Raw genomic sequence first — 13,568 nt, 5'->3', positions numbered from 1 at the left:
GGCGACTTTTACTACCAGTGTGAACAACCAGCGTTTTTATTGCATTTGAGAATGCTATCATGTCAGTAATTAGTACTGACTACACAACAAATTTTTTTTTTTATTGTCTGTATCCACAGACACGGAATGATGGAATTACAGTTGATGTCAAGGAATGAGTTTCTTTTATGCCTTATTGAAACAAAACAAAAGTAAAAAAAAGAAATCTTGTTACTGGCAGCACATATCCACGAAGCACCACGCTCACAGTCTGGGGTGTACCAGCTCCCTCCCGGCTTCTGGGTGGCCGAGACCGACCTACACCCCGCAACATGCCTTTGGAATTGGTAAGTCTCATTCTCAGGATAAAAAAGCGAAACTGACTCTCAGAAACATCCAAAATATCAAGAGGGTCTACCATTAGCCAAAAGGTACCCCAAAGATGCAAAATCCTTCTAAATATGTTCTTCTTGCGCTTGGAAACAGAGCTCGAGCTGGAATGTGGAAAGGAAAGGAAATATTTTTGCAACTCTTTTTTTTTTTTCTGTCATAAAATAGCTAGTGATTTACATCATATTTTGGGTCAAGAATCCAAGGTGTCTTCTAGGTCGTATGGAAGGCTGGGAATCAGGTCAGAGCGGTCTGAAGGTGGCAGGGTTGGCGGTCACTCTTCCCGTGCGTAAGCCTTGATGTTTCCTGTCACTGCTGGTTCAGCGTACGCAGCGGTAACTTGTCTGACAAGGACACTCTAGAGACAAGTAGGATGGGTCCTCATTCCTGACAGTGCGTTTGCCTGATACAAGGGACTGTCTCCCTGGTGTACGCTTTTCTTTGGGGAAAAAAAAAAGTAACAAATTGTCTGTACATCTTGGCACCTTGTAAAGTTTTCTTTTTCTTTTTTTTATACAAAAAGTTCCATAGCTTTGACACTCCCCATTAGTAATCACTACTTCACTGATAAACTTTGAAAGTGTGACCCTGGAATTTCATCATGCAAAATATTTACTGCAGCAGGAGAAAACATTTTTTAAAACAACAGTTTTTTTTTTTTCCTCTTTTCAAATGTATGAACTTGTTTAAGATAGCCAAGGAAGGCAGTGGCAGGATAAACACAAGGGATAGGAATGTATCAAAAAACAGATTAACACACACGCGCACGCACACACACACACACAAAAAAAAAAACCAAAAAAAAAAAACCTGTACAAGATGCTCTGATCAATGAAAACAAGAAAAAAAAATCTGTCAACTATGTTACAATTTAAAAGGCAAAAAAAAAAAAAAAAAAGTTTGGGAGTTCCTTCCTCCCTCCCACATGTCAGGAAATGTCATCCAATATTCTTAAAGCAAGAATAACTAAATAAAATACATGTGCAGCATACTCTGCAATTCCATTACATACAGTAGTTTTTTTTCCAAAGCTTTTTTTTTTTTAAAGTATCGTTAATATAAAGCAGTTGCACAGAAAGCAAAGGTGTTTTGACAAACAGGTGTATGCATTTATTCCTTTTTAGGAACAATACCTAAAAAAAGAACTGCCCTCTGCCCTCCCCCAAAAAAGACAAAGATTCACACAGACACCTCTGGATATATGTACAACATAATAAAGCCCATCCTAAAGAAGAGACTGGAATACCCCCAAGGGATACAGAATCAGAATTGTAAAAATCAGAGTGAAGTTTGCTTGCGGTAAAGCCTGAGAATTTTTTTTTAAGTTGGTTCTTCTGCAAGGCTGTGATACCTGCAAAGATAGGTGAAATCTAATTTTTCTTTTTTTTCTTTTTGCTACAGTCTTTAGACTAAGCATGCAAGACATACGACTAAGTGCAACTGAGTGAAATGTATTTTTTTTAATTTTAATCATTCCCTAAAGGTTTGAACTGAGGTATGCGTACTAACAGTTTCTCATGCTGTTAACTTTACTCATGTCTAGCTACACATGCTGAGAATGAACTAATCTACCAGATTTTTATCCTCTTTTGAATACCAAGCTAACCAGCAACCGCTCCGTTTAGAAGCACAGGGCCCCCTTCCCATGACCCTGTCTGGCTACTGCCTGCACATCATGAAGCTGCCTGGAAAAGTGAAAAAAAAAAAAAAAAAAAAAAAAAAAGTAAGTCTCGAGTGACCACAGACTGCCCTTTATACAGAAAGCAGAGAGAAGCTTCAAAGGTAACTGCCAAAGAAGGTTTTGTACCAAGCTCGGGAGTGGACGGGAGTGTTACTTTTTTTTTTTAAATGAGAAATGCCGACCCAAGCCTAATCTGAAAAAAATCTTTTAAAAAGTAGGGTAAAAAGGAAACATGTTTAAAAAACAAAAACACAGAGGATCTATGCCGAGGTGAACCCAAATTAACGCAGTGATGACAGCACAGTCCTTAAACGGAAGTGGCATCCAATCCGGCTTTAGAAAAGAAATGTCTTGTAGAAGGACTAGTATGTGGTCTAGGTCAACTGCGGAAGCTTTAGCTGCTCTCCCTGAACTTGACCTTCACTGTCTCCTTCACTGGACACCCCCTAGGTTTCAGCGCCGCACACTGGTTTTTCTCTGAGATGGTACTCCTTCGTTCGCTCGCTCCCTTAATACTGTGTCCTATTTCTATCTTCAATAGCCCAGTAATTTCTCTTTACAAGTTTTGGTCTCTGTAGAGGTACAGAAGGAAAACAAGAAAAAGAAAAAGAAAAACAGTAACAACTAAAAAAAAAAAAAAAAAAAAAAAAGTAACAACTTTGGTTCCATTACCTACTTGGTCTTCTAAATGTAGTCTATGGTGAGAGAAGCAGTTTTCTTACGTTAGCAATAGCCTATTTCTCATCAATTGCCTCTAAATTCTTTCGCCTCCTTTGATCAACAATAAGAGGATATTTGGCTTCATCAGATAAAGCATAAAACAGAGAACATAATTTACCTTTGTGTAATATCTTTGGTAATTTTAGGAAGAAAAAAAGGTACAAAGCATATAAATTAAGCTCCAGAGGCTCTCCAACTAAAACAAAAGCTACAGCCCTAGATAAATAAGCGAGTGACAGGGAAGGGGGTGCAGAGTGGAGGCGTCAGGGGCTCGAAGGACTGAGGCTGTACTGACCCCTGACCGCCGTGTTCTGCACACCGTGCTTGTTTCCCCAAAAAGCCCAGGGCTGAGATGTGCCCCCCCTGACGTCTTCTGCTGTTGGTCTGTGATCCTGGGTTGGTGGGGTAATATTGCATAACGCACTGACCCGCTGTACCAAATTTGCACATTGGAAATTAACACTGTAGCATTTGCTGAACCCGGTCCTCATTAACTCGCATCACAAGTTCAATCCGAAATCTAATTTGCATTCAAACAGATTAATGCCACCAAGCAGGTCTGAATGGATGTTTCAATTCAGCACCACCACCGCTTTTCAGCAAAGTTGCTCAGGGAAGCCAGCTTTTGGGTCATTTTGCAAACAAAGCAACCCTTGCTGGTTTTAACGACCGAGAGGGCCTGAGGCCCATCTCAACTTGGTTACTCCAAGGAGAGCCCTCCAGGGCCACACCGTCAGTTTAACTACTATGAGATTTTTGAGGAGGTGGGTGGGGGGCTTGCTGCATGTCCTGTGCTGGTAAATGCTGTGGTATTTGTTAAGGATGATGGTAGGTTCCAAAAAAAAAAAAAAAAAAGAAAATCTGTTTACAACCCCCTTCCACCTTCCAATACTGCTTCGTGGAATGAATCTGTCTTGTTCCTAGAGTGTCTCTATTTTTTTTTTTTTTCTGTCATTCATTCTCTTTCTGGCAGGACTTTGCGTCTGGGTGAGAGAACCTTCATGTGTAGAGTGCAGCATTTGGGACCTTTTTTGAAAAAGACCAAAACGGAATGTTTTCTGACTTTCGAGAAAACAGTGGTGATGTCTGAAGGGAAAATGGAATGAGTGACAGAAAACTACGAACGAGAAATGACATTCAGCCTTGTATAATAAAAACACCTATTAACATTCATCACAAGGTACAGAAAACTTTTAAGCCTCCAAGAGGCCATGGGCCCAAATGGAGGCCTGAGGTCAGAACTTAAAATGGTATAGTAGAAGCCAAAAAAAAAAAAAAAAAAAGCAATACATTAAAAAGTTTGGGATAATTATTTTTAACCCCTCCCCCCAATACACACACAAAGGCCTTCCCCATCCCAACTGGAAGCAAAAAAAAAAAAAAAAAAAAAAAAAAGGAGTAAAGGCAGTGATAATCAACATGCAGTACTGTGCAAATAGGTCGTCCACTGGAATCCTTGAATTCTGGGCAGAGGCTTGGTCTGCAGCTTAGGTGCGCATGCTCAGTTGGGCGTCCTCCGTGTCCAACGTCGGCAGGACTGCAGTTCAGAGTCCGCTGCTAAAAGTGAATCCGTTTAGCAAATTTACAACACTGATGTTGACTGTTAAGAGGAAAATCCCAAGTACCAAACGAGTCCGTCCAATGCACAGAGTACAAATTCCTTTTTTCAACAAAAAGTAGAAAAATCAAAAATACTCCCAAATGGGATTCCTGATGGCACTAAGAGTTAACACATTTCAGAGTTGTCAAAATGTAGTGAAAAATCCTCCAGACTGTACAACAAATGGAGAACGATTTCACTGCGAACTTTTGACGTGTTTTTGTTTTGTTGTGTGTGTGTATGTGTGTGTGTGTGTGTGTGTGTGTGTGTGTTTCCCCCCAATCTTCACTCTTGGGGTCGGCCTGCCCAGACGTTCACTCCATGTCCTCGTTTACCGGTTCGTCTTCATAATCTCTGTCTTGGTCAAAATCTGGACTGTGGTTGGCTGTTGTCACTAAGGAGAGCGGCCCTTCAGCTTCCTCTGGATCGAGGGGCTCTTCTTTGACATGGACAGGATGCCTGGAAAAAGAAGATAACCACAGGTGACCACTAAAGTGAATGCGAACAATTTAAAATGCAGTTCCTCACTGGCTCTGGCCACATTTCAAACGCTCAAGGGCCACACGTGTGGGCTGATGGCTGCCATACTGGACAGCAGGGAAAGAGAGATTTCCACTATCGTGAAAGTGCTTTGGACAGAAGCAGGAGTGGGCCTGTCCCCCCCAGCGGTGTTTCTGACCCTCCAACGTGCACTTCAGTTACTTGAATTCAAGTTAAAAGACAGCCTGTGACTCAGCAGGTCTGGGGTTGGGACCTGAGACTCTGCGTCTGTCACAGGCGCCCCAGCGATGCTGCTGGTCCGGGGACCAGACTTTGAGAACCAGATAACAGGCCCCACAGAGGCCTCCTGGGTGGATGAATATAAATCTTCAAGTAATTACGGGAACTAAGGATGTGTAATACAAGGGTGGTTTGGGGGGACCTCTGTGCAGGAGGCTGGGCTAATCATGGCGTGCCGTGTGTTCTGTGTTGCTAGTTAACATGCAGAACCTGGGAAAGAACTCTCCGGAGACCGACCCCAAGCGAGGGTCTGTCATTAATCAACTTCAAGCAAACACAGCAAAGAGACACCATGATACATGCTTGAAACTCTAAATTAATGCATATTTTTACAGACTGTCAATAAGGCAAGAAAAGCCCTGCCAGGAAACACAAACGGAGAGGAAAAGGCTCGCTCAACACAACAATATGACAAGAAAGCAGAGCCCCAATCAGAATAATAACGCTGTCAGCTGTAAACAAGGCAAAACACGAGGCCGGGCTGGTAGCGGCCACCGGGACACGCGGGGCTTCGATGCGATCTGCCAACTTTCCCATTATGGACCGGCGCGCGGTGCACCCGGAGGGGCCGCGGGGGAGGGAGAGGTAACCCGCGAAGAAACCACTCAGATAACAATTGAGAAATGTTGTTCGTAAATCATATTTACAACCGATCCTTTGCAAATACAAATTACTTTCGGTTGCAGGGCTTTTGATATGTAAAAGAACCATTCAAGTTAGGGGAAAAAGAAACTGGTCCCGTTGCTGGGACAGAAGGGAGGATTTTTTTAAAATTGACATTATCAAACATTAGTAATAAGAGGTGGTGCCAGGGATGGCTGCTTTGTGAATAATTGATGATGTATGCAAACCCCAAAGGCCACTGGAACCCTTTAAAAACGGAGGAGTGCTTTTGGACTGCCCTTGACGCCTGAACCTTCAGAAAGCTGTGACTCAAAATCACACAGCCTGGAGAGCATTTGAGGGCAAGATGTCAGGATGTATAGCTCTTAAAAAATAGCGCCCATATTCTTAAAAAATATTTGCAGAATGAAATACACTGAAGTTGTATGTGAGTACATTTTACTAGTTTGGCTCCATCTATTTTTAGTTCTTTAATGGCCCCATTTATTTGTGTTTCAACAGTAAGACCCAGGACCGGCTGCGTACTTTGGAGAGCCCAGTGCGATGTGAACATGCCTTAAAAAATTCGTTAAGAGTGTCAAGACGGACACAGCCGAGCATTGCAGCCTCTCAGCACGGGCTCCTGTGTGACTCCGTCCACCACACGCCTGGGAAGGCGGCGCTGGTAGGATCCCCTGTATTCTTTTGGGAAGAGTTAGATGTATTGATTTTATTCCTTAAAAGAAACAATCACCCAAAACCCTAAGTAAGGTAGGATTTTTTTTGTTTTAGTCTGTCCTTGCCCACTTGGGGCCATATTTTTCCATATTATAAACATGGCGGGAATATGGAGATTTTGCTCCCTGTACAGTTTTAATTTTTACGGCTACATGAGATTTCAGTGTTAGTAGTGGGCATTTTGTGACTGTCTTGTTGTGGCCCCCTTCCCCTGGTTTTTTGTTCATAATACAGTGAGCCCTTTTATCCGTTAATTGTCCTGCTTGTGTTGACCTGCCTCCTTAGGGTAAATTTCTAAGCATGAAATTGTTGGAGCAAAGGCTCAAACATCTTGCAGATCTTAAGATTTCTTGCGATATTAATTTCCAAAGGAGAGCTGTCAACTTAGACTCAACCTCATGAGCACCGAGCGTTGCTTTTTAGAAACACCGTGTTGCTCAGCAGGTGCAAGGTTCAGCTCAGGTCACCTGGAGCTGTGTTTCTTGGACTACTGACCATGGTGAACACGTCTTTTGTGTTTTGGTTTCTTAGTTTCACTGTTGAGAAATGTTACTTCATAAAGTAGCTCCTCTTCTTCACTGACAACATGGGGTCTAGTAACAATTGGATAGGAGTGTTTCTGTGTGACATTTAGCCTGGACTGAGATCCAGAGGTGTTTCCCTGATCAACAATCTTCCTGTTTTCATTTTTTAAAACTATCAGTGGTATTGATCTTCTCAGGTTTACAAACCTGAATCTGATGACCAAGATGGTATGAGGCTACGAGTGGGAGGGGTGGTGGGACCTAGAAGGAACTGAAGAGTCTTAAGCAAGTTCTTGCTTTAATAATTTTAGACTCTGACAAATGTTTTGCTAGGCCAACACACAAACCACCACCCTCCACCCCAAATCAGATACATTTAAACCCCCCTGCAAAGTACAGCTCACATTTAGAGGATATTTGGTTTTCCCTTGAAATTTGCAACCAAACTTCAATAACATTACTCTCCATCCCAAAGGCACTGGGGTCGACCAGCCCGTGTGTGCTGGCCCAACCCCGGTCAGTGCCTGCTGCCCAGGGCTGCCCAGCAGAGGTGAACTGCCCGGATCTCCTGCGTGACAACCTGACACTGCAACCAGGTTGGACATTAAGGCTTCTTAAAACTCCAGAGAAAGGAAATCCAGCTTCACGGCATTACATGACACCCACAGACCCCCGTGTGAGACGAACACAGTCACACAGAAGCGCGCAGCACTTCGGAGAGTGAAAGAGAACGGGTCTCCGCGCGAGATCCATCTCAGGTGAGCTGCAGGCCGCCGAAGACACTGTGCTTTGTGGGCGCCCAGTGTCTCTCCTAGGACAGGGAGCCACGAGGCACCTGCACGGCAGCCCTGCCCCACCCGCCTACCTCTGAAAGGGCTATGGGTGGGTACCTGCAACAGCCCACGCTCCCCTCCCTGCTTCGGAGTGCTGCTTTTCTTCAGCCACTCTGGGAACGTAAGAGTTGCTAACTGAAGCTGGCTGGGGTTTAAAGGCGCTGTGCTCTGAGGGTGTGTGCACAGCGTGGAGTATTTTGCTTTGTAGCTCCTTCAGCTCCTATCCGGAGAAAAGTGCAATGCCCCAAAGCCATAATTATGGGACTTTGTAGTGCTTCGAGAGAGAAACTCGGTGTAGTGGGATCTGAGTGTTGCAGAAAGGGGAAGCGGGGACAGTCCGACTGCAACATGGGACAGCAGGCGGGCAGCCTCACTAACGGGGGAGGGGGGTCCTTTAAGCCTTGCTGTAAACCTACCGGCTGCATTTATTCCAAAAGAGTCGAACAGTTAAGAAAGAATTTGCATCACAGCAGGGCAATGCACACTGGACAAGAATGAAAACATGTCATCATACAATTCGTTTAATGGAAATGTGAGGTCAAAAAGTAACAGTCTCTAACATGGAGAGGAGGCACAGAGAGTGTGCTATGGACATAGAATTATTTTTAGCCAACTGTATAAACCTGTGAGATTTGAGTCACAAACAAACAGTATGCTTTTGGACGTTTGGATGCAGAGTCTCTTAAAAAAAAAACCTGGTAAAACCTTCATTTTATTAAAAATTATTCTGACTGCTGTAAAATAAGGTTTCTAGTAGTACTAGGGTCAACTCAAAGTTTAAATAAATGAACCTGGTAGTAGCTGGACCTCGTACAGCGACATTAGCCTTGCTCTAAGCTGCTGTCCGAGATTGCTATTCAGAGATAGTTCTTTTTCTTTTTCCTACTGATCCTTTGTTACTACATCACAGGAACACACATCAGCTAAACCTCGGAGCTGCATGGAGACCATGAGGAGGCGGCGCTCTGCCACTCAGTAACTCCAGGTATTCCTGCTCTAGTGAGCGTTTCTTGAAGTAGCTTATGTACCAATTTACATTCGCTCTGAACTGCCTTACTGTCTTCGTAAGTACTCTCGCCGTGACCGTGACTTAATGATCACGAGTGCAATGGTGAAGTCAGCAACACCAGGTCGCTTGAGGGATGATGTGCGGCAGGTGCTGCCTGAAAGATAAACCCAGGCTTCAAATGTTGGGGAGTAAATGCTGAGATGGCTGATACCAGTTTATAACGATTATTTTCATCTTTAAAGATGCTCTTCGAAGGACTTTGGGCATGAAAATCAAACGGTAAATAAGCAAATTTCAGATTCCTCCAACCCCCCCAATTATCCTCACTGGCAGACAGCGTGTCTCCTCTGTTGTCAGATGCCACTTCCTTCTGTTTGCTGATTACTACAGGTCAGGGTTTCCAGGCACTGGCTCCAAGGGAGAGGCTGTCACTCAGTAAGCATCCCCTGCAAATCCTATCTGGGATAATGTGGTTCCTTTTCTCTTTTCAACTCTTCCTGGGAGAGAGGGGACTTAGAGTCACCCCGCCTCCCGGCCCCCACCCACCCGCAGGGGCATCGTGCATGGCCTGGCCTGTCCTGTGCGTATCCTGGTGCCACTTCCCGTTCCGCACGGACCACCGCCGCCCATCACTCGGTTTGGTCCTACGCATGCTCATTATACTGCTGTCTGCTGCTATAATGCTCCTATTAATTTTCCTTCTGATATTTTAAGAGCAATCTATAAATCATGCCGCCTTTCGTTCATGTCATCATTAACACTTGGTAATAACGCTCTGGCGGGGTGTTCGTGACTCCGCTTATCACACCAGCGAGTAAACCCGCATCCTTTCCCTCCCTGCTCAGGTGCAGCACGCCCACAAGGTGGACACGTGGTGACCCTGATCCCCGAGACGCAGACCACTTTTAGGAGGAAAGCTGGTGTGGCCAGAGATGACGAGGAAGGAGAAAGGAGGCAGCCCACGTGTCACCCATTTCATGGCTGTGTGCCCGCAGAAGGCTGCGTGAAAGGCCTGCGGCTTTTATGGGAAAGTCAGTAAATGGTCCTTTTATGTGCGAAGCCAGCTAAAAACTTGCAGAAGCACCCACCTCCACCTGGGCTCTGGGAAAGCAGCAATTACGAGACGGGGTGAGAAGCAGCCATGGCAGGGCTGGCGGGGACCGGGGGGACCCAGTACTCACGCAGCTTGCAGCGGGGATCGGCCCGGGCTGCTGTCGCTCTCGTTGCTGTTGGTGTGTTCCATCGCCCCGTTCAGCTCTTCCCGCATCGCGCTGGCCAGCGTGCCCAGACTGGGGTTCCCCATGGAGGCCGTAGTGTAGAGAGGTATACTGTTCTCAGCCATCGAAGCCTGCCACCAACCGAGAGGACAGTGATGAAGACGCGGGGGGGGGGGGGGGGGCACAGACGCAGGGCAGCTACTCGTTCTGGCTGCAGCCAGTCACTGCCGGTCTAAGTTCATTCCAGCAGGCTGGGCAAATGCAAGGGTCTAAGAGGTGGAGGGACACAGGCACCCGTGGGGAGGGAGGCGGGATTGAATGAGAGTAGAGTCGAGTCACATGGTGTAGACAAGGCTATCTTGTAATGAGGTTTCTGTCTGCTGCCTCTTTTCAGGAGGAACTGAGTATTTCCAGATCACGGGGAAATATAATGGAATTTTCATTCCTTTATCCACTTGGATGACTCCAGTATTGGATATTCAAGATTTGATCAGATTATTCTGGCTGTGGAGCTCACACGTATGAGGACTTCCATAACATTTATGTCTTAGAGTCTTCATAGGTAAGGAAGACGCAATAGAAGTGGGATCAGGTTTCAGCTCCCCCCACTGCTGCTGCGCTGGTGAGTTTGAATCTTTGTAGCGTGCTTTGAGATAACTGGTTGAAGGGAACTCTAATCTTCCAGGCTTCTGACCAACTGACTGAAGGGGAAAAGGAAGCTGTAAATCGTATTTTGGGCTCAGGTGACAGAGCGGCTCCAAGGGAGCGTCAGCATGGGAATGGCAGCAAAAGAAATGGTGACGTCTATACGGTTGGATCTCTCCTCTCTTCAGTCGAACCTACAACCTCCTGCATGGTAGCCCTACACTCTACCCCTGACCTGCAGCCTCTCTCAAGCTACCTTACTTCCCACACACTCACCTGTATTTCCCCCAGCCCAGGGAGTGTGCTGGGTTCCAGGTTCCTCAGAAAAAAATTAAAGTTCATTTTTACAGTAATGCAGAGTCCTACATGCCCTTCTCTGTTGCTGTGTATGCTTAGGAAATTTCCCAAATGGTCTGAATTAACTTGGGAGTCTGCTTTCCCCACCAGACTTCTCTGGACTTGATAGACGCTGAACCACTCTTAGGATCAAGGGTTGCAACTCATTCCTCCTTTTGCTGGGACAACTTTGGAGCGTTTTGAAAAGCAGGTAATGAGTTAACACGTGAACAGTTTCCCTTCTCATGCATGTATTATTATTACATGCCCAACTGAAGTCGGAGCAAATTTCTGCAAAGTAATAAATACACAAACAAAAGCCATAACTTGAGCTTAGAAGAGCCACACCTGAATTACACTAAAAAGTGAGCTGTGTGAAGGACATCATTGAAATGAATTTTTTTTTTTTTTTAAAGAAAGACTTCACTTTTATGAGGATAGTCAAGGGGGAAGAGGTAACATAGTGTTTCATGGTCAGTCGTACCTCTGCGTCCATGGGCTAACCGACAACCTCACGACCTAAGCAGCAGCTGTTCCACTCCACGTGGCATTACGGCAAGGCCCAAAGTGGCCAGAATTCTGCCCTCACCAAACTGTCTTCTATCGCTGACCATTGTGACTAAGGGAAAGGAGGAATGAGTTGCAACCCTTGTTCCTAAGAGAGAATCAGCATCTATCAAGTCCAGAGAAGTCTGGTGGGGAAAGCAGACTCCCAAGTTAATTCAGACCATTTTGGAAATGTAGAAAAGGTATGCAGGACTCACTCTGCATTACTGTAAAAATGACATTTGATTTTTTCTGAGGAACCTGGAACCCAGCACACACCCTGGGCTGGGGGAAAGAAAGCTGTGGGAAAATAAGGGAGCTAGAGAGAGGCTGCAGCTCAGGGGCAGAGCGGAAATCTAGCACGCAGGAGGTCCTAGGTTTGATTCTGCAGCCAGCACACCTTGCCCACTGCACCTGTCCGCGGACACCCCGCACCACCAAAGCCACTCTCCTTGCACACACGCCCTGTACTCTTCCTTCTACATTGACAGGTTCCCTGATGGCTTTTACGATTTCGGCTTCACATTTAGCAACGACACATTTAGACTCTCCACAGGTATCCGTGTCCTCCTAAACTATCATTTGAGAGTAAGGATACAGTGATTCTGGGCAAACTGTAATGGACCATAACGTCAAAAAAATCTCATAATCACCCCATGAAAACCAAAATCCACAAATAAGATCCACAGAAAAACAAAACTGGGTGAGAAGATAGCTTGACCCCATCATAGTGAAAGTTAAAAAACCAAGGCAAAGGAGGCCCCAAAGCGGAGGGGCCTTCTTCCCTGAGTCGCCACAATGTTTCTCTGAGGCAAACGATGAAAGCAACCAACCGGAGGTCAATGTCTAAGCTAGAGGTTCCTTTTTTCTTTGTTTTTTCACTTGATGACCACTTAGGGCCAGGTGGGTTACCACCTCTATAGTGGACTTAATTTTCAACATGATCCTGTGTACGATACGTACTTTCATATCAGACTGCTCCTCTGTCAGAAACGTGCAGAGAGGCCCTAAGTCCCATCAGTCCTGGAACACTGACCACTAAGTAACTAACTAACTAAATAAATAAAACCAGTCTATAAATACGAAGCTTTATGGTTACCCTTAGTTACTTCACTCTTTCCGAGCATAATGCAGTCTGTCCCGAGGCCAGCGCTTTATTTCTGTAGTGGGCTCTGCTGTCCTATTTTCTGTATCGTACATCACACATTATGTTGCTCTCGTCATCTTCTTAAGATGCTCCACTAGTATTTTTACTTGCCTTGAAAAATGCAAGTGGGCAGTAATGGAAGGGAGGGCCTGCTGGCTGAAGCTTTATTTAATTCGCGCAGCAGAACGTTGTCTTAGGAGCCTGTCTCCTCACCAGGGCTCCAAACTCCAAGAGGAGACGAAAAAGAGCTGCTCCTCAGATCACCCCTCACCTCCTGATGGCTATAATGTGTTCTTAGAAAACGGCAGGAGAGTTTGGGGCTCTCACTGAAAATAAGGAGGGGTGCCCAAAACAAATGCTTTAGAGCTGCAATGTGAACAGTTCTGGAATGACAAAGCACGCTAATTGAAATTAGTCACACAGCGAAGAGAATCCAGGGGACGGACGATCACTGCGGCAGTGTGGTGTGGTTTTTTGTTTTTTGCCTTTCCGCCTCATGAATGTAAAATGTGCTTGTAATCTTAATACTCTTCCAGATAGAGCAGGCTTTAAATTCACACTTCACAAGACTCCAGGGAAAATAAGTTACTAATGAATGGTATTTACAGTGGCGGCATCTAAGCGTGCTTTCGTTTGCTTTTCTAAAGTTACTGTGTAAACTGCAGTAATTAAAAGACACGCAGAACGTAGTTTCTCCGATTAACTTTGGTTCAGGCAAAAAAAAAAAAAAAGCAACAGCAAAAAACTGACTGATGACTGAAAAGCCCAGTTCAGTGAATCTGCCTCTGAACTAACCCTGCACGAGGCGTGTCGTCCAATC

At 45.1% G+C, this 13,568-nt stretch overlaps 1 protein-coding gene and 1 long non-coding RNA gene across 14 annotated transcripts in view; one reads left to right on the top strand and one right to left on the bottom strand.

Moving 5' to 3' along the window:
• Positions 1 to 13,067, top strand: part of LOC105095265 (uncharacterized) — a 743,648-nt gene extending 730,581 nt beyond the window's left edge. The window contains exons 18-22 of the long non-coding RNA XR_010384800.1: positions 6,276 to 6,438; positions 7,491 to 7,773; positions 8,759 to 8,833; positions 9,703 to 9,985; positions 10,469 to 13,067. This is a non-coding gene — a long non-coding RNA (uncharacterized LOC105095265). The remainder of the gene's footprint in view (positions 1 to 6,275; positions 6,439 to 7,490; positions 7,774 to 8,758; positions 8,834 to 9,702; positions 9,986 to 10,468) is intronic.
• The window catches only part of FOXP1 (forkhead box P1), a 549,781-nt gene continuing 536,676 nt past the window's right edge, over positions 464 to 13,568 (bottom strand). For all 13 annotated transcript variants that reach the window (XM_031471119.2, XM_064496312.1, XM_031471116.2 and 10 more), the window contains 2 exons: positions 10,039 to 10,205; positions 464 to 4,829 (listed from right to left, as the gene is read on the bottom strand). In XM_031471119.2, the coding sequence (XP_031326979.1) occupies positions 4,685 to 4,829; positions 10,039 to 10,205 (312 nt within the window). In that variant the 3' untranslated portion in view covers positions 464 to 4,684. The remainder of the gene's footprint in view (positions 4,830 to 10,038; positions 10,206 to 13,568) is intronic.

This window comes from Camelus dromedarius, chromosome 17 (genome assembly GCF_036321535.1).
Source record: "Camelus dromedarius isolate mCamDro1 chromosome 17, mCamDro1.pat, whole genome shotgun sequence".
In the NCBI taxonomy this organism is placed as follows: Eukaryota; Metazoa; Chordata; class Mammalia; order Artiodactyla; family Camelidae; genus Camelus; species Camelus dromedarius.
The sequence above is the reverse complement of the archived record's forward strand: the minus strand, read 5'-3'. Positions and strand labels throughout refer to the sequence as shown.